The following is a 20,905-nucleotide window of genomic DNA, read 5'->3' as shown; positions in this document are numbered from 1 at the left end:
ACGGGATCCGACATCTTGCCAGAGAACTGTGACAACTGCATCTTGAGGATCCATTGCAGGGATCTCATCCGCAGCCTGGCTTTTGGCACCAGAAAAATGCAGGAAGCCATGAGGCCGAGCAACCTTAAGAACTCGAAAGCCGGGAGACTCTGGGCATGTTGAAACTCGTCCACCATCTGTACAATGTGATGAGCCCTTACCTTGGGAGGTGAACACTTCCCCAAGGACGTGTCCAACACAACCCCGATGTACTGGAGCTGTTGGGAAGGTGTCAGGTGAGACTTCTTTAAATTCAGGGAGAAGCCCAGCCTGTCGAGGGTGCGGCAGGTGACACCGAGATGATCCAAAGCTATCTCGGGAGAGTGTGACCTGATCAGCCAGTCGTCCAGGTAGGGGTAGACGTGAATCCCCCCCCCCCGCCTGAGGTACGCTGCCACCACCACCATGAGCTTGAGCAGAGGTCAATCCGAACAGCAGGACCCAAAACTGAAAGTGCGAGTCGCCAGCCGCAAACCTCAGGTACTTCCTGTGCGCGGGATGGATCGGCACATGGAAGTATGAGTATACATCCTTGAGTTCCAGAGACACCAACCAATCCTGAAGCTAAAGGGCCTGGAGGACTTGAGAAAAGAGTGACCATCTTGAACTTGTCCTTCCTCAGTTTGTTCAACCAACGTAAGTCCATGATGGGTCTCAATCCCCTGTCTTTCTTTGGGATCAAAAAATAAGGGGAATACCAACCCTTGATCCTCTCCGCTACAGGCACCTTTCTCCAGCAGCGACAAGATTTCCTGCGCAAGGAGCGGATCCGGCTCTTCAAAGAGTTTCCCCGGTGCATTGTCGTGAGGATGCTGAAGGAAGGGAAGGCAGTAGCCGTGGACTATGGTATTCAGAACCCACGCATCTGAAGTAATGGCCCCCCCATTATTCGAGATGCTGAGACTGTCTTCCCCTAACCGGCGAACCATGGGACATGGCCTCACGATTGTTTGGAAGCGGCTGCGGCAGTGCCGGAAGGCAAAGAGGCAACTGCCTGTGTGGCTTTGGCACCACGATTTCTCCGACCACCACAGGTACTTTTTTTCGCTGGCCCCTTTGACTGGCAGCCCCCTCTCGTTCTACCAAAGGAGGAGTAGAAACAAAAAGGAATCTCCCCTCCACTGCTGTCCCCCAGGACAAAAAGGCAGAGGTTGAAGCACTGCGGCGCTTAAAGACTTTGCCGCAGCTTTAGACGTCTGCAACCTCTCAAGGCTCTCGTCAGCCTTGCTTCCAAATAAATGAGCGCCATAAAAGGGGATGTTCAGAAGACAGGCTTGCACATCCGGATGGAATTCCGACAACCACGCAAATCTGCATATAACGGTGCTCGCAGCCATGGACCGGCTCACACGGTCAGCCGTATCCAAACCCGACTGAAGGGTCTCACACATGGCATCCTTGCCATCCTGCACGATATTAAGGAAACCATCCCTTTCTTCCCCCTCAGGAATACGCTCAGCCACAAAATCAAACAAAAGACCACAGGGTGTGTGTAAACCTTGCCAAGGCACATGTGGAGTTATCCAATTTCAAGGCCATGCTCCCAGCAGAAAAAACACCTTCCGTGCCCAACCGTCGAATAGGTTGTCGTCCCTATCCGGAGGGATGGTAGGGTACGCCGCCTGCCTCGAGGTGGCCGTAGCAGCCTGAACCACCAAACTCTCAGGAGTGGAGTGAGTAGACAAATAGCTGCGGTCACTAATGGAAGGGCGGTATTTCTTAGTAAGATTTTTATTCACTACCGGAAGAGATTCTGGGGAATGCCAAGCAGCTGCCACCCTTTTCTGCAAGGTAGAATGAAAACGCAAAACAGGGACAGAGGACGGACCTTGATCCAAGATGTCAGTCAGATGATCTTGCACAAAGTCTTCTGGAGGACTAAACCAGTCCAGATACTCCGAGACTTGTGCCATGAGTCTCCTATAAGAAGACTCTGCATGAGCGCCAGGCTCAGGTCTACCAAAATTCACTTCCGGGGAAGTGTCCAGTCCACTTGCATCATGGAGGGTCTGCTTCAACTCCTCTGACTGTCCCCAGAAAAAATTGGAGCATCATCAAGGTCACCAGGTTCCTCAATCCCGGACCTTTCCTCCTCTTCAAAAATATCAACCAGAGGGGGTTGAAACTCAGGTCTGGGGACAGAAGAGGGCCTGGAGGCCAAAACCGGCCTCACTGACTTCGATGTAGCCTTTCTCGGAGGATCCACAATGTCTGGGCACTCCAACGGCACATTTCGAGAAAAAATTCCCAAAGGCGCCGATAGATGGCGCTGAATGCTTCGACGTCGAGAGCGTCAACAACCTCAACGTCGAGATCGCCAGAGGGTTCGGCGTCGACACAGGTGCCAACGGCACCGTAGGCTGATACAACGGCAAGTCGTTGATGTCCGAATCGGACGGACACAGCACTGAACGTGTCGATGCCAGCCCTGAGCCCTCACAATAGGTTGCTGCGGTCTCGCTGGGGACGAGGACTGAGATCTAGAGACACGTCTCTTGCAACCTTTCGAAACCTTGTCCGTACGGGACCTCGACGGCTCCAGATGTGTGTCGCGTCGTTAACCGAGCCCGAAGGCGTGCGAGCCACAGACCGAGACCGATCCAGGCTGGCTTCGTCAGAAGGCTCGCCCGGATCTGTGTCTTGCGATTGAAAAATCGCCATCATAGATTTCTTGAACGCTGCCCATTCCTCCGGAGTCGAGGACTTTGTAGGGCACGTAGCCTTCCTCAAGGCACCATCCTCTGAGGAGGACGGGGAAGGCGACCGGTGACGGCGCTTCCGCTAGTGCCTGGATGAGGAAGACAAGTAGCGGGAAACACTCCTGGGCCGAGAACCCCGGGATTCCTTCCGATGTGGAGAGTCGCCCCTCAAGTCATTGGTAGAAACCCCCTTGGACTTGGAAGACTAGGACTTAACAGGCTTCAAGCCCCTACCTACCTGGAGCTTCCCCTTCCGCAAGGCCCATTCAGTCAGCGACTGCGATTTCCAGCAGTCGTCGGTGTCCTGCGACTCGCCGAGGCACCACAAACAAATACGGTGGGGGTCGGTGAGCGACATCTTGGACTTGCAGTCCTGGCAGGTCTTGAAACCGGACCGCAGAGTCGGAGGGGTCGAAGAGAAAGACATCTTCAATGAAGAAAAACAGAGGCGCACCGAGTCTCACGAAGTTAACACGTTGCAGAAAAAAACGAGGCTACGGGCACCGTGTGTCTTATTTATAACATCCTTTGACGTCGTCCTCGACGGAGGCCCTCGAGGGACATGGACCCGACCCCCTCTTTCGAAAAAGCTTCCGAAGTGCACAGCTGTGGACATTACATATCAAAGATGTGGAATGCGTTGGAGGACACAATCCATTCGAATTAAAGTTTTACCCACTTATCCAGAACTCAGTTGATGGAAATCCAGGGTTAAGCACCATAAGAAGAGAAAGATCTGTGTACATGGAGGGGGTTTCTTTACCCCCTTCCAAAGTACTGTGGCGACAAGACAGCACTGGTAAACCGGTGATGCCTGTAGCCTTATTAAGGGTGGCGTTCGAACAGTTACACTACCCTGCGCATGTCACTAGGGAAAGGCTTGCAGCAACCATTGCGGAGGACTGGTTCGTACCAAACCTGTTTGAACATGTTGCTTTTTATATTGTAAATTGCATCGTATGTCAAATGTTTACGGCTGGGCACACATTGAGAACAGTTAGAGGAGTAATTCCTCGACCTAATGGTCCTTTTCAGCATTTACATATTGATTATGTTGATATGCTGCAGGTCTGTAATGGATAAAAGTATATGATAGTGTGCCCCTTACCAGGTGGATCGAGGCTGGTCCATACACACACCCTGATGCCTCTTGCGCAGCAAAGTTTTTAGTCTGAGAAGTATTTCCTAGATGGGGAGTATGTGAGGTGCTGAGATCAGATAATGCCCCCCATTTGGTGAATGAGCTTTTTGAACAAATAAGCTTATTACTGAGCATTAAGCATAAGTTTTCTTCTGCTTATCACCCACAAGCAAACAGGATATGCGTGAGACTCAATGGTCTGCTCAAAGAGAGAATAGCCAAATTGAAACTGACACTGAAAAAGGGGTGGCTGCATTGCCTGCCCCTTGCATTATATGCATTAAGAAATCGGCCTGGCTCAGACCACCGCCTCACACCCAACAAGCTAGTCACAGGGAGGCGAATGAGAACGCCTCCAAGTCCTCCATCGAGGACTAGGAGTGATGCCCATACAACTGCAGAATTGTAAGGAGATGAGCTATGTGCGTACTTAACGTGTATGACAGCTAGTATCTCTCATTTCAGATCAAGTCAAGGGGCGGGTGTCGATCTCAGAACACAGATGAAGACCATACAGCAACCAGAGTTCAAGAATTACCTATACCTAGACTTTCCTGGAGATCAGGTGCTAATCAGGAACTTCACAAGAAAGTGTCACGAGCCCCGATTTGGTGGCCCTTTCGTTGTGGAGGATATCACTCCATCAGCAATTAAAGTACAAGGAAGATGAGCTTGGATTCATCAAGGAGACATGAAAGTCTACGCTGGAGAGGCCAACTTACCCCCAACCCATTCGGAAGCAAGCCCCAGAGAAGAAGTTCAGCACGTGCAGACTAGATTGATGACGAGGAAGGACGCAGCGACTGTCCAGTAGCCAGATAAGAGTACGATGGACTGTGGTTCCCCTGAAACACTCTTTGTAGTTGCTAAGCAAGGAGTGAGAAAGCTACTACTCTTGAGCCACATGAGTTTGTTGACATTGAACTTTGGAGTGCCAAGACAAAGCTAAGGATGCCAGATTTGGACTTTGTTTGACAACTGGAAGAGAGAGCAGTTCCCGGACTAATTTCTTGCTGACTTTCTCTTTGGTGGGTTACATGGTGCTCACTGATGTTGACATACACAGACTACTTCTTGCGGTCTTCATTTTCATACTCAGAGCTTACCCTGCTCTTGTTGGGTGTAGTGTTGACGTGTGCACTTTCGTCCAATATCCTAAGAATTATCCAGCGATTAGACGTCTACTGGCAGCAATTCTAAACCAGATTAAACTATTACCTGAATGTTTATTTGCGCACATGAATGATTCTATCCGATGAGGACACCCACAAATTACTTGCCAGCATCTTTTATTATTTGATTCAAGCTCATCCGTATCTTGTTTGGAGGAACACCAACAGTTGTGTTCATGCGAGATCCCATAAATCGCCCTGCAATCAGTCAGTTACTTAAGGAGATTGTCGAGGAGGTTCAATGACTACCAGAGCATCAAATGAAATTGCCTGAATAACCTTAAAAGTAATTACAGGCAAAGCATGTGGTCTATAAACCACCTTGCAATACCAGAGAGTGAGCAAAGACTGCAACGAGTGGAGAGACATCGTTGGTGGAGCATAATGTATTGGTGCATAATATATGCTTGCTCGATGTTTATCGTTTTTCAGATTTTGCTGATTCACACTGTGTATTTTATGTCCAAAGAAAGTAGTGGTCGTTTTGATTCTTCCTACTCCGATATCTCATGCAGATTTAGTCATTGCAAGAAAGCCTATGCCATATGTGATAGTCCCTACTCCAGTAGCTCATACAGAGGTACCTATGCCTGTGATGAATGACCCAAAGTTTCCCTTTGGAGGGAGGTCAGTTTTTTATCTACTTTATGGTCAATATAGAGAGAATTATTTGGCAAAAATCAAACAAAGAACTAAGAGAAGTGTAAGGATGAATGATCATTAATTAAATGAAGATCTAGACAGTACAGCGCATTTGGGGAACAACAGGTGGTATCAGCACATGAAAGAGGTGGGCAAGAGAACTTCAGAGGAAGATTTCTATGTATGTGCACTTCTGCCTTCAGCTATGGGAACATCTAAGGTATTCATAGCCATTGAAATAGATGTCCAAACAGCTCATTGCCTATCTCATATAGCACTCTGCCTGGCAAGAGGTCAGTTCATGGGCCGAACAGCATCATTGGAATGGGTGACAGAATGGTCATCCCCGGATGAAGATGATTATGTTCAAAACTTAGACAAGAGAAAAGGCACCCACCAGAAATCATGTGATAAGATATGAACAGCCAGGAGTGAAAGGAGCTAGAATCAGATGGGGAGTAAATGGACTCGACTGTCGAGGAAAGACAAAGGAAGAAATTCAAAGCTGTAAGGAAAGAGGTCAGATGCAGATCTGGGGAACAGTACTTTCTCCAGATGGCTTGGAAGAAGGTCATAGTCATATGCAGAGCCAGGGTAGTGACTGGTCACCATCAACCAATTATTGACCGGGTGGAAAAAGGATGAAAAACTCTCTGGCCGAAACTTGCAAAACTGCTGATGTGGGTCGAAGACAATGAAGATCATTTATAGATAGTGCTTTTGGACAGTGCAAAGCTATGTTTCAGAAACAATGGCACGAGAAAAGTTGGAGAGAATCTTAGATGTGCCAGGAATGAAGACTGGGACAGCAGTGATAATGGATCACTACTAGGCCTGTGGATCCAGAGCTTACACTAAACTGCCCAGAGATTGGGGAGGACTATGTTCTTTAGTGATTGTCCATGTTCCAGCATTGGTGAGTCCAAAGAGTGACCTGAACGTTGGTGAGCTCCCAAAAGCAGATGCTCACCCAAGGAAGAAGAGATCTATTGAACCTTTGAATCAGAGGACGAGAGAAAATAATTTCTCAGCCAAGTCAATAGAAGCCTTTGATGCCATTCCATACTATTCAGCCAGACTTCAGCAGTTCTTTCCGTTATCTTTATGCCTAGAATCCAGACAATGGCGAAAACCAAATGGTTTTAGATAACCAGATGAAAGCTTCTGCAGAAGATCAACACTACCATAAAGGGATTCAATGCTATCAAGGAAGAGTTGAGAGTCATACTTCTGATGACTCTCCAGAACAGATATGTCCTTGATATGATCACAGGTATGGCTGGAGGTGTTTGTGCCAAAATTGGAGAATAATGTTGCACATTCATACCTTCTCACGACGACGAGAATGACACTTTAACAGAGGCCATTACGATGCTGACAAACCTACACCATCAAAATAATAGACAAAGTGGAAGACACTGCTGATGACAGCTTGTTTGGTTCAATCTTTGCATGGGTTCCACAATGGATGGCGAACATTTTCAAGTTTCGTGTAGCCCTGTTGGTGATGATCCCATTTGGATTTTGTGTGATCAAGATAATAACCACACAATGCAAGAAGATTGCAAAGAAAGCAGTTGGAATGAAGATTGTGATCGATGTCGAATCTGGGGTCAAACCAAAAGAGCTGACAGATGAAGAAATCAGACTACGTGAAGGCCAGTATTCATGCACCAGAGGGAACAAAGTTCCTGTACCCAAGGAACCACAAGAAGTATGTGAGAAGATGCATTTTCTGTAGTCCCAATGTATAATGCAGTCTTATGACCTTGAGTATTGAGGAGCATGTGAAATCAGCAGGATGCCTGAAAGGAGTTATAAAGATATGGGTCCCAAAGAATCATTTCTTCAGACGAGGATATTTTGATGTGAAGATTGATGAGTGAGCGGTCGATGAATCACCCAGAGGGGGCTGGGGGGAGGGAGTGTAGAGGAGGAGCCAAGTACCCCATCCAAAGCTCTGCCCCCATGCTGCCTATATGTTGGGAACCAAAAATGGCAACATGTGCAGTTCCAGTGAGAATGCCTATCCCGCAAAGAACCCTTGAGGAAAGGTACCCATTGAGAAAACCCTACACGCATGCACGAAGACGGTGTTTTTTTGGATTAAGTTCCAGAGGAAGTGTGCATTTGAACGAGAAAGAAGATTAGGTGACGTCATACGAAATAGAACTGACGTACCCTGAAAAGATATGAGAGACAAGATATAAACATTCTACAGAAATTGAAGATGAAGCAACATTTCGATATCCAAATGAAGATGCTCATACAATGAAGCACCAGAGAATGCAAAGTCATTTTACACTTGTACAGATGCAGAAATGCAAGCAGACGAAGTAATCATAAGGCTGGCTACGAAGTGAATAGATTGTGGCGATGCGCCAATGTATACATATAGAAATGAAGAGAACGTGGATATTCCACGATGCACTTTAGCAAGGCTAGAAACCCCATGATTGGATGGGATTTCATTGTAGCGCAGTTGGAAATAAACTGATGGCGAAGGAGAAATACAAGAAAGGCTTGGCTGGCCCAGCACCAAGAAGTCGAGGCCACAGTGAGTTCGGCGCTTGACAAAAGGCTAAAATGAACGTGAGAAAGAAACAAACTTCTGTTTGAAGCAGTATGAAAAAACACTGAATGCGTCAAGAATTCATCATTTAATAGTATTATATGCAACAAAAGGCTATTAAGAGTGGTCTCTAGTCACATGGTTGAGATCAAAATAGCTTTGGGTCAAGCTACAGCGAAACTAGAAGACAAGGCGATGCTACACTCCCTTTAATTCTCAGGCACAGAAAGATTCTGCAAGGCCAAGCTCAAAGCTTTCAATGACTGGCAGACTGTAGGAGTGATGATAGATGTGTTGGGTGGGAAGGCAAGACCACGCCGACCATCCATGCACCTGGGATGCTAGCCTGCGTGCTGCTAGCGTGTGGAATATTCCAGAGGGGTACAAGCATGCCAACCAATTGTAGAGGGCCACTTATGAGGGAGCCCTATAGTTTGGGTAATCAGTTAATCGTTGTGTATTTTATGACGATGAAGATGACTTGTCACTAGTGATGGGCTTAGAAGCTCACCCGATTTAAAGACCCAATCACTACCCCCATTAGTATGGAACGTATACTTTGATGTTCCCTGAGAGCCTATCATATCCCCAAGTAGGTTGTTGTAGTTTGCCAGGTGGTGCAACGTCAGTGATGATGAATTTTGATTATAAAAGTTATGTTTTTTATGAAATGTAATGAGCTGTCGAGCGAACGTCGGATAATGTCAGTTGTAACTCCGTTTTAGATAATTGATATTAAAACAAATGTTTTGCCAACTTCCTGAGTCATTTTGATTGATGTTGGAGTAACATCTGCATCCCCATTCACCTCTAAGTATTGCTGCTTTGTCTTAAAGGACCCTGGGTCTATGGGTTCAGATCACTGCTGGCTGAGTGAGTGATGCAGATCCTTGCTATTGGGGGGCTGAGTTTGATCACTCACCTCAATATAGGATAAGAGGGAGACCTTCAGCCATTCCAGTAGATCAGCAACAGAGCCAAGTATCCTATATGTAGCTGTGCAGCTGACCTGTGGAGGATTTCTGCAATTAGGAAGAGAGATAAATGGGCGAACCCTCTTTTTTTGTAAGGGGGCTTGACTCAAAACGGCGAGAGGTACAGTAAGAGAGAAAAGGAGTCAAAGCTACCCTAACCAAAAGCGTGACATAGGGTCACCAGGTTGGCAGTGTAGCTAGATAGCTGCTAGCTCAATAGACAAAAAACACCTAAGAATGCAGGAATAGCAAAAAGGGGTTTTTAATTTACACTAACAGAGAACAAACATTTTTACAACTACGCTGTGGCGCTGAAGGTATGCATTATTAAGCATATTTTGATCTGCATCTTTGTTAGTAGGCAGAGTGACAAACAGTGTATATTTCAAGTATTGTTTTAAATGACAATACATTTAACATTGTTTAACATTGTCGACACACGATTTTGTGTTTCTGGTTCGGTATAGATGGATGGAAGCAGTGGCTGTAAAACTTGGGACAGCGCTGCTGTAAAAGTACCAAACGGTCTTCAGGACAATTGTTTCAAGTCGGGTCGATGTTAATGAAAGGGCGTCCACCTATAAATGATAGGGGACTGGGTTAGTTCAGAGAGTGATGTCTGGGAAAGAAATTGTTAAAAACTGCAAACGTGGGGACCTACCATGTACAGGTAAGTAAGCACCTTGGTCGTGGTTAAGTTTGTCCAGCGAGTGAATTAACTGGGAGGCTGTGCGCAAACGTCAAAGGCCTGGAGCTGAATCATTAAATAAGTGAGAATTATTTATCATGGGGTGGCCACAAAAAAAGAGTGCAAATAGAAACTATTAAAAAGGTGGAAAGCACTGAGCCAGACGTGTGCTGTGTGGATGGAGACTTATTTTGAGTGCAGGCCAGTGGGGATGCCTGTGATACAGGAGGTGCTGGTGTTTGGTCCAGCTAGATTAATGGTCAACAACCTGTCGGATCTGTGCACAGCAGAGTTAACACTATCAATGCAATTTTTTGTGGCCACTAGCCACCCTATGATAAATAATTCTTACTTACTTAACCTAAACAGGTTGGTAGCATGTGGGGCAGCTAGGCATATCTCAAGAGGGGTCAATGTGAGCTGTAGGGGAGTTACAAAGAGATTCACAGTGACAAGTCTTCAAATAAACTCTTAGACACAAGGTTTCTTGAGTAAACAATTATTACATTATTTACCAGTCAGTTATAGCAAGCCTTCATCAGAAGGGAGCAATATAAAACAAAACACAAATACACTTCAAAGATACACACTCTTAGTTATCTAAATCAGCAAATACCCATTTGGGATGTGAGACAGGCACTACCTACACCCTCAGGTGAATTCAATAGCTAGGGTGCTGTTGGCATTAATATATCACTGTTGCATTTAGAATATTCTTGGGAGTGGTGTAAAGAGAAGAGTGTTCAGAATAAAACAAGTATTCACACAGTTATTCTTAAGTAGGTAAGTACTTTCAAAACAACTCCCCAATACAAAGTTAGTTAACCCTTTCCTGGAAAGAAGGCAAAACACATAAGCAGAAGATAGAAGAGTCATTCAGGGAGCCCAGGCCAGCCAATGTTAAGTTAGCAAAAGTCAAGGTGAACTGAAGCACCTCTTGCAGGTAAGTAGAAAGTCTTTTCCAATATCTAAAAAGTCTTTGTACAATAGAAAATCAAAAGTAGGGCCACAAGCTGATTAGGCTTTTGAAGTAAAGATGCTGCAAGCAACTCTACACATGCAAGCAAGCAAGTCTCTAACGAGGACAAGTGGCTACACAACAAGAGGTAAGTTCTCTTACACTTTACAGTACATTTAGGTTGAAGAAAAAGTGCAACAGATGACTTCTGTTCCTGTGCAGTTCTGCAGAACTCGCTGTTCCTGGGCCTCAGTCGTGGGGACAAGAGGGAGGACTTCTGGGGACTCCTGCACTGCAATTGGACGGTCACCGCTCGCAACCGGCAAACTTCAAACAAGTGTCACTTAGGGGTTTCAGCTCCTTGTGTCTACCGTAAATAGCAACACTGGGGTTCCTGGCTGTCGAGATGGCCTTTCCTTGCATCTGCGGTCCCGCACTCGGTTGAGGGGGCTCAGGGTCAATCAGTTCTGCTTTCTGGGAGTCCAGAGGATCTTCCTGGAGCTTTTGGCCAGCTTAAAAACAACACACACAAAATGGTGTTCCTCTCCCTGGCTATCCTGTTCCAGCGACTGCAGTGGATACTCGACCAGCTTTGAGTGGATGTCCAGGTGGCTTACTTTGGAGTTGATTGGTCCCACCAACTCAAAGGGAGAAGTCGTCCTTGCAGAAGCTTCTCCGTCGATACGAAAATGGAGTTTCAGCACAGCAGCAGGGCTTCACCGGGCAAACCAACGTTCCAGGAGTTGCAGCAGGCATCCTCTTCAAGTTCTTCTTCTTTTTCTTCCTCTTCTTCGTCCAGCCTCACCTTTTATGCAGCTTGCTCCCATTCATTCCAGCCAAGCTGTCAGTCACCCAGCAGGGTGGCTGTCCTTGCCGGACAGCAAGCCTGCCAAACACCGAAGAGTGCATTCCTGTCTCCTAGGAGACTAAGCACAAGGAGTTTCGGGCACCTCAATTGCTTCCTGCCCCCGCCAGACACCCTGGAGCCAGAGGCGGGCTTCACTCGTGAATCCCGCCAAAGGCAAAATGAACAAAGGGACCAAACCTTAAGAAGGACCTTTCCACAAAGAAATTGTGAAAAAAAGAAGACGGGGGCCATTTTAACATAAATGGCACCAAGAAGTGCTTATCGTGGCTGCGAACGCAGTCCGCATTAAAATCCCATAATGGTAGTAAAAAGTAAACCAATGCCACCAGCCATTCAGTGAGGAAAGAGTAACCTAAAAATGTTACATGAGAAGCTAGACAAAGGCGATACTAAAAAACCCCTCCAGCACCCTTTTGTAAGATAGTGTGTGCTGGGTGTAGAAAGCTACACATGTAAGTAAGGTCAATTACACTTTACTGCTTTGGGAAACAGTAGTTTATCCCAGAGAAGGTATTTAAACTTTTGGGAAATCTGAAAGACTTCCGTGTGTCACTGCACTTGAGGTGCTGTGTGACACAATGTAAAAGATGATGCCTATGGAGTTTGTCAGACTCCACAACCAAAAGAAACAGTATAAAATCACATTAAAATACATGAGAGTTGGAAAAATGGTCTCACTCTCTCCAGGTTAAAATAATCAAGTCCTCAAAATGCAGCAAAGTGGCTGGGGTCTCTAAGGTAGAGGGAGTTTGTAAATTTCTGAGATTTCTCCCTAACAACAGCCTAGGCTGTGAATGAATGGGAACCTGCATAAAAGGTGACATTTTTGAAACTAGAGGCAGAGTCAACCACCGGAGAGGACCATCCGAAGCAGAAGACGTGAAGAGACGCCAGCAGCACCCTCTTGGACCGCAAAGTGCCAGGTGAAGCCCTGCAGCTGTGCTGACCCATTTTCTAATCGACTGGGAAGACCCGAACAGGAGGGCTTTTTCTCTTAGGCTGGTGCAACCAACTAGCCTCAAGACAAGCTTCCATTTGGCACAACCCCCGACTTGCTGTGTCTCACCAGAGCTGCAGAAGCCCAAAGCCAGGGGTCCTGTGACCATTGAGGAGTGCATTGTCTTGCGAAGTCCATATCCGTCCAAATTTTGTGGGCATCCAAAGGACCCTACAGAAGCAGGAAATCGTGATACAGAGTCCCCTCACCAGAGTCCAGGAATGAGGTAGCAAGACACTTCCAACCAGAGCTTTTGGTTCTTCATTGGTGCTGAGAAAAAAGCGCCAAAACACTGAAGTGCCGCTGAAACAAAGGAAATCCATTGCTAGGGAGTCAATCTCCTGAGTACTCCCGCAAGAGCCCACCAGACGTCCTTGCTTTCATAACCACGACCAAGTTCCACAAACAAGGGTCTGCCAAGCTGTAGCAAGGAGGAATCCAGCTGAAACATTTTTCTCCAAATCAAAGGTACTGTGGGACTTGGGGGATTCACCCTTTAGCCATAAACTGTGCTTCCTAACTTAGGAAGTGCTTTTGTTACACTTTGGAGTTGATCCCAACTCACCTGCACTGGCCTAACAGCTTGTGCTCTCTACACAGCAGCTCAATTCAGTTAGTGATTTCTTCTGAACTTACTAATTTTGTCAAGACTTTATCTAAGAAGAAGTGCATCAGAACTACTGACTTTGTCCCTTGACTTTGGCTGTAATAGCGCCCTAAAGGCACCCTTCTGAACCCATTGGCTTTTGCAGTGCTTGATCCCTCATAGGTTTTAATTGTTGACACTAGTATTGCTGGGATAAAAGTCTACCTGCCTCCCTTTGTAATTGTCTTACAAACTGTTGAAAGTATGTTCTAAATCTTATTCTAACCTTTCCTTCCTTAACAACTCAATAACTGAATTGGTAACCAAAAGAAGTGCAATACTGACCTTTACTGAAGCCACTCTGTGTGCTGGAACATGTGTTCGCATAAGAAAAGTCTTTACCAACTATTACTGTCTTGAAAAACTGAATCCTAACTTTGATTAAATGTTACTAGCAGTTAACGCTTTTTAAAGAATGCTTATTTAAACCTTGTGTATATTATAAATAAATATTTATATAAAACTTTAAGTGTTTCTTCGATACTTGCACTTACTGATTTCAATTGTACAGCTCTGCAGCTCACAATACCCCTCTTAAGATAAGCCTGGCTGCTCAGTTACACTACCAACTTGTGTAGTACAGGCCTATATTAAAAAGGTGGTCTTGTGGAGTCCCACACCAGTTGGACAGCACTAATTCTTACCTAACCATTCTCAATGTCTGATGGAAGAAAACCGTTTAGAGATATTCTAGATGGCAGTTGATGTTTGCAGGTCAAGTCGAAGTTCAGTAGCAAGCGTCTGACACCCGCCATAGATATTTGAGTCGAGAATAACTCTTTCTCAGCTTACTCTCATGCCGCATATGAATGAAGGGGTAAAAATAATCCAAAGATATTGATGCGTAAAGGATCACTTAGGATAGGTATAGTGAGTCAGAAATGCCCTTGCAGATGTCCTTTTTCTTTGGAAGTAAACACCCTGTAGTACTGCGGACAAGCCATTAGATCAAGTACTATAAAAATCATACAAGTCTACCAGATTCACAAGCCTCAGAAAAAAACTAGCAGCACATTATTATGTAAGAGAGGAAATAACCTTTTGGCCCAACCTTGATTCAGAGAATAACCGTGGGTTAATTAATGACAACATTATAAATCAACATTGGTGCATCAATATGTGTCTTATTATTTCAAATAAGCTATTAAAAAACTTATATACACAGCTTTACCAAAATCCCTCATGCAGGTATTGCAAATGAGAAGGTAGAAACATTTTCATTTTGACAAAACAAAAAACAAATTGCATTAAGATGTCAAGGCTTACCTCATGCTCACAAATTTTGATAAGCACTTTGGCAGTTTGCGTCAATTTGTGATTGCCTGAAAAAACAAAGTAACTAAATTAGCAACTGTGATCTTAATATAAATCTCCCCGCACATGAAAATACTAAAGGACCCTGTAAAACCAAAACCTCTAGCAGTCAGTCCAAGACCCTCAAACTAAGGCCATAATATTAAGGCACAATGGAACTAAAGCCATTAAAACTGTTCAAAAATATTGCTTTTGTTAGGGCTTGGTAGATTTAGTCTGACCAAATTCTAATTGAGTGGATATCAGCCTGTAAACCCTCTTTCTATCAAATTGTGACTCTTAATCATCAAGGGTCTTAAGTCTGAATTTCAATTTTGGGGATTCCAGAGACACTGTTAGTGCTCCCGCATCTTTTGCTATTCTTACTAATATTTCTTTTGCATCATTGGCTTAGTTTGGGTTGATTTGGGTTTGAAGTCCCCCTGTCACTATGATAATTTACACCTTACTTGAGGTATACGATATTGAGTGGCATCTAAAGCTCCCAGTCCCAGGGGGTGTCAATTAGGCTCCCTTTGTTTGCTCTAGATTGATTATAGCACCGTACAGCGGTATTAGGGAGTAGGTTGGTGGCAGCTAGACTTTAGTTTTGGCTTCACCCAGGTTGCAAGCCATTTTACTGCATTGGTAACCTTATGTACTATTTTTGACAGCTATGAGGGTACCTATGTGTTTTTTTAATTCTACCCTCTGCATTTCTGTTTCTGTACTTCCTTTGTTTTCGATGACCATGGGGTAGGCCCAAAATGTCTGTTCTGACCGCGGGTCTCTCGGAGACAACAATGGCAGCCCCCATATTGGTCCCATCTGGTATTAGCCGGTGTAGATCCGTGGCCTTGTCCTCTCACTTCTCGAGGGAGTGGTCAAGGCTGAGTGGCAGTCCTTTGGACCAACAAGCATGGTTGGCTATCTGACCCTTTGAAAGCCACCCCCAGGGCCCATCTATTGTTTGTTGGCTGGCCTTTGGCAACCTCTGTTTTGAAATTGTACTTAAGGCCCTGAGCAATCCCTTCCTCTTTCTCGTGTAGCTTTGGTCTTCAACCTGCAAGAAGCAGGTCTCCCGAACTGCTAAAGGAACATTCCTACAATTCTTGATGTTTTTGACATTTTTTTAGCTCTCATTGGCAATACTGGCAGAGTGCAGTAATTTTGGGAATATCCAGGTTTGGATTTTCTGCTCCTGGTGGTCCAATCTGTGCTTCCAAAATTCTCCTGCTGCCTCCCCTCATCTGCTTAGTCGAGTCTTCCATGTTTTAACTGCTTTATAGGCTGTTTACAGCTGCTTACAATCAGGATCTTCTGTTTGGCTGAGGGTCAATCCCATAGCCTAGAAGGGTGCTGGGACCGCCAGCAACCCAAGTAATCTTCCGTTTGGGATGTCCAAGGGTGCCTACTGCCGTTATCCCCATCATAGGATAGTTTTCTGCTTCTCTGTCATCCTTTCTTGCCCACCGAGACACAGATCATCACAGGTTTCCTCCTCTTCCCAGAGTCGTCTGTTAGGTAAGAATTGGTTCAGTCACACTGTGAGACTACACAATACTTATCTGCTTGGTATTAGGTAACCCACCTTTTGGTATTAGTCAGTACTACACAAGTTGCTAGTGTGACTGAGCAGCCAGGCCTATCTTAAGAGGGGTAAATGTGAGCTGTAGAGCTGTACAATTGAAAACCGTAAATACAAGTAACCAAGTAACACATACACTCAGGGTTTCAGTTATAAATAGTTATTTATTAAATTAACATCAATTTTTAAATAAGCATTCTTTAAAAAGGCAAGTAGCTGTAACAATGTAAATAGACTTTAGAATTACTTTTCAGAATCAAAACAATTAGTGGATAATCTTTGGATATGCTTCTTACACAATTCTTACACCCTGAGGAGACATCAATCACAAGGATAGTAATGGCATTTATATATCAAACTAGTAAACTTTGCAGATTCTGAGGTTGTAGAAAGGAAAGGTTAAGGGAAATAAAAAGGTTAGAATCGTTTCTCAACAAATGGGACAAACTAAAAAAGGACAACTAAATCTTCCAATGAAGTCTAGATAAGCCTTTCCCAGAGGTACTGGTTTGTTAAACAAGATTGTATGTAGTTACCCTGTGGGAGACTACACCAGCCTCGTCATCTTGGCAATAGGCAACCCAATCTTTGGTATAGGTCTGTACAACACAAGTTGGTAGAGTGACTGAGCAGCCAGACTTATCTCAAGAGGGGTCAATATGAGCTGTGGGGTTGTAACATAGAGGTTCACAGTGACAGGTATTCAAATAACACTTATACTCAAGGTTTCCTATTAAAATAATTGTTTATTAATGTAACAGTCAGTTTTGAAATAAGCATTCTTTAGAAAGGGCAATATACAACAATAAAATATACTCCAAAAATAAACTCCTTCAGTTTCAGTTACGTAAGTAGATAACCTTTTTGGATGTCACACACACACTTCCTACACATTGAGGTGACGTCAATTGCTAGGACACTGTGGACATTGATATATCACTTTACACTTAAATGCAATACTGGAGTTAAGGAAAAAGGGAAAGGCTAGGAAAGGAAACAAAGGTTAACAAGTTTCTCCAAACAGCTAAGTACTTTACAATGCCCCAATGAAATATAGGTTAACCCTTTCCCAGCTATACAAGTAACATATGTATGACTTTTTGAGAGACAGATAAACGCAATGTAAGAGGGTAGGAAGAGTCTACAGGGAGCCAGGACAGCCAATGTCAATTGAGCAAAGTCTAGGGAAGCTGAGGCACTTCTTGAAGATAGCACAAAAGTCTTGCACAATGAGTTTTGTAGTCAAAAGAATCACTGTTGGGCCACAAGTTGGGAGGCTTGTGAAATGCAAAGATGCAAACAACTCTGCAGAGGGCAGCAAATGCAAGTCTGCAGTGAGAGCAAGCAAGCTACACACAACCAGAGGTAAGTACCCCAAGTTACACAGTACCTCGAGTCTGAAGAAAAGGTTCCAGCTGGCTTCTGTTCCTGTTGTTGTCCTGCAGATCCTGTTGTTCCTCGTGGGGACAAGAGGGAGGACGTCTGTGTTAGGTAGTGTTTGTAAAAGTCTGTACTACACAGTTTTTGGTAACCGAGCTGAGCAGCCAGGCCTATCTCAAGAGGGAAAGTGAGCTGTATATATGTTACACAGAGGTCTACAATCACAAGTAATCAAATACATTCTTACACTCAAGGTTTCTTGTTTAAACACTTATTAATTTATTCAACAGTCAGTTATCAAACATTCACCAGAAGGAGGCAATCTATATCACACAAAAATATACTTCAGTACTTTACATGGTACGGGTCTGAGGCATTTAAACTACTTTGAAGAAGGAGCAAAATGGCATTCAGAGTACTTTGAAGTAGGAGCAAAAAGGCATAGGTTAATAAAACGAATATTACAGTTACAGTGCAAATAGTTTGAATTCACCAGAGGAGCCAATTCAATGCAATAGGTTAGGCCAAAGTCAATGGGCTAAAGTCTTGTATAGGATAAAGAAGTTCTGGTAGTTAAACAGAAAAGTCGTTGACAAAGTTCTCAGAAGTAATAAGTAAAAGAAAGATTCATATGTTGGGTCACAAGCTGACTAGGCCTGCAAGTGGTCAAAGTTCCAAGCACCTTTGCAGTGAGAGGTAAGTTCTCTCGGTCGGGTTTTCACAGTACCTTACAATGAAGAAAAAGATGCAGCTGAAGACTTCTGTTCCTAGCAGTTCCTGCAGATCTCGCTGTTCCTGAGCCTCAGTCGTGGGGACAAGAGGGAGGATGTCGGGCGACTCCTGCACTGCACTGGGACTGGTCAAAGCTTGCACTTGGCAAATCTTCAATTCCGGTAGCTGTAGTCAAGCACACAAACTGGTGTCCCTCTCCCTGGTTATTCGATTTCCTGCAGCACTCTGAGGAAAATACTACGAGCTCCGAAAATGGTATCTGCGTGGCTTACAAGTTGATTGGTGCCACCAACTCAAAGGGAGAAGTCATCCTTGCAGGGCTTCTCTGTCGAGATAAACTTAGCGATTCGGACCTGCAGCAGGGCTTCACCGGGCAAACCAACGGTCCAAGAGTTGCAGCAGCCGTCCTCTTCAAGCTCGTCTTCCGTTCTTCCGTTCCAGTGGTCGACTCTGCCTTTCAAGTCAAGAGACACGCCTTTTATCCAGTTTCCACCCATTCATTCCAGCCTAGCTACCACTCACCCAGTAGGATGGCTGTCCTTGCCGGACAGTCAGCCAGCCAATCACGCCAGAGTGCATTTGGGTCTCCTAGGAGACTAAGCACAGGGAGTTTCGGGCACCACCCTCACTTCCTGCCCCCGCCAGACACTCAGGCACCAGAGGCGGTCTTCAGTCCTGAAGCGCGCCAAAGGCGATGAAGAAAAGGAACTACACCTGGTTTGGCGCGCAGAGCAAAACTCTAGAAGGACTGTTCCACAAAGAAAAAAAGAAGACCGGGATCAGTTTAAAAAAAAAAAAAGGGCTCAGACGCCATTTTGAAAAAAATGTCTCAAGCGATTTAACGCTACCGGTGTTCACAGTCAGGAAAAATCATGGTGGTTTGTTGTAAAACAACTGCCACCAGCCATTTCGATAGGAAAGGGTATAATTTGACTGCTACATGAGTATCTAGACACAGGGGATACTAGGTAACCCCTCCAGCACTCTATTGTAAGATAGGGAGTGCTGGGTCTAGGAATTTGAAAAGACTAGTAAAGTCAATTTCACTTTACTTTCTCTGGAAAACAGTAGTTTATCCCAGAGTAGGTATTTTACCCCGGGGGCAGCCTGAAAGGCTTCCCTGTACCACTGCACTGAGGGTGCTGTGTGACACATGAAAAGATGATGCCTAGGGAGTTGTCTAAAACTCCATAATCAAAGAACACAAGAGTAAAAAACACTTCAAAATACATGAGAGACTGGGAAAAAAGGGTGTCACTCTCTCCAGGTAAAAGAATCAAGTCCTCAAAATCCAGCAAAGTTGCTGGGGGTCTCTAAGGTGAAGTGAATTAGCACATTTTTTAGAATTCTCCCTAACAGTCTGGGGACTCTGCACTACGGCTTGAAGGTCTGTGGCAGCAATGGGCTCACTTCAGATCAGCAGAACTTCACGGTTTCAGCTACTCGCAAATAGCACCACTGCGGTTCTTCGACACCTTATGGGCTCCCCTTGCTTCTGGAGTCCAGCACTCTGTTGAGGAAGCTCAGGCTTGGGTAGTCCTGCTACGAGGGAGTTTGTAGGATCTTCCTGGAGCTCTGGTCTGGTTTAAAAACAATGCACTCGATTATGATGTTCCTGTCCCCTGGCACTCGGTTCGAGCAGCAGCAGCAAAGAAGTACAGCCAGCAGGGAGAGGGGTTCCAATCAAGTTCGCCTTGTGGTCAGTAGGTCCCATCAACGCAAGGGAATATGTTGTCCTTTCTGGGCTTCTCTAGTCAATTCGTAATTTGGAGCTTCAGCACTGCAGCAAGGTTTTATCGGGCAAACCAACGGTCCAGGAGGATGCAGCAAGCTTCTCTTCCAGTTTCTTCTTCGGTTCCTTCGTCCAGTGGCAGACTCTGCCTTCCTTGCAAAAGACCTAGCCTTTTATACAAGTTTCTCCCACTCATTCGCAGCCTAGCTCCAAGGACAGCAAGCCAGCCAAACACCTTTGGGTGCATTCCTGTAACCAAGGAGACTAAGGACAGGAGGTTTCGGGAACCTCCCTCGCTTCCTGCCCTGCCAGACACGCTGCAGCCAGAGGCGGGCTTCACCAGTGAATCCCGTCAAAGACAAAAAGAACGAAGGGACCAAACATGGTTTGGCACGCAGAGTAAATCTCAAGAAGGACCTTACAAACAAGAAATGGCGAAGAAAGAAGACCGGGACCATTTTGACAAAATGGGCACCCATTGGTGCAATACTGCAGCTGAGGAGTCAGCCTGCGGTAAAAACATACAATGGTCGGAAAAATTAAACTACTGCCACCAACCATTAATTGTAGTAAGGGTAACATAAAAATGTTACATGAGAAGGAAGACAAAGGGGATACTAAGTAACCCCTCCTACACTCCATGTAAGATGGTGTGTGCTGGGTCTACAAAGAGAAAAAGGTAAGTTAAGTCAATTTCACTTTACTACTCTTGGAAACAGTAGTTTATCCAAGAGAAGTCCTTAAGAGAAATCTAAAGGACTCCTCAGTGACGCTGCACTGAGGG

General features: G+C 45.1%; 1 protein-coding gene across 5 annotated transcripts in view; it reads right to left on the bottom strand.

The window, feature by feature from the left end:
- Nucleotides 1–20,905, bottom strand: part of ZMYND8 (zinc finger MYND-type containing 8) — a 1,749,249-nt gene that overhangs the window by 1,226,056 nt on the left and 502,288 nt on the right. For all 5 annotated transcript variants that reach the window (XM_069651296.1, XM_069651297.1, XM_069651293.1 and 2 more), the window contains exon 8: nt 14,663–14,718. In XM_069651296.1, coding sequence (XP_069507397.1) covers nt 14,663–14,718 — 56 coding nt within the window. The remainder of the gene's footprint in view (nt 1–14,662; nt 14,719–20,905) is intronic.

The sequence above is a fragment of the Ambystoma mexicanum genome, chromosome 3p (genome assembly GCF_040938575.1).
Source record: "Ambystoma mexicanum isolate Mex_15411 chromosome 3p, UKY_AmexF1_1, whole genome shotgun sequence".
Lineage (NCBI taxonomy): Eukaryota > Metazoa > Chordata > Amphibia > Caudata > Ambystomatidae > Ambystoma > Ambystoma mexicanum.
This window is presented reverse-complemented; position numbering and strand designations above follow the sequence as displayed.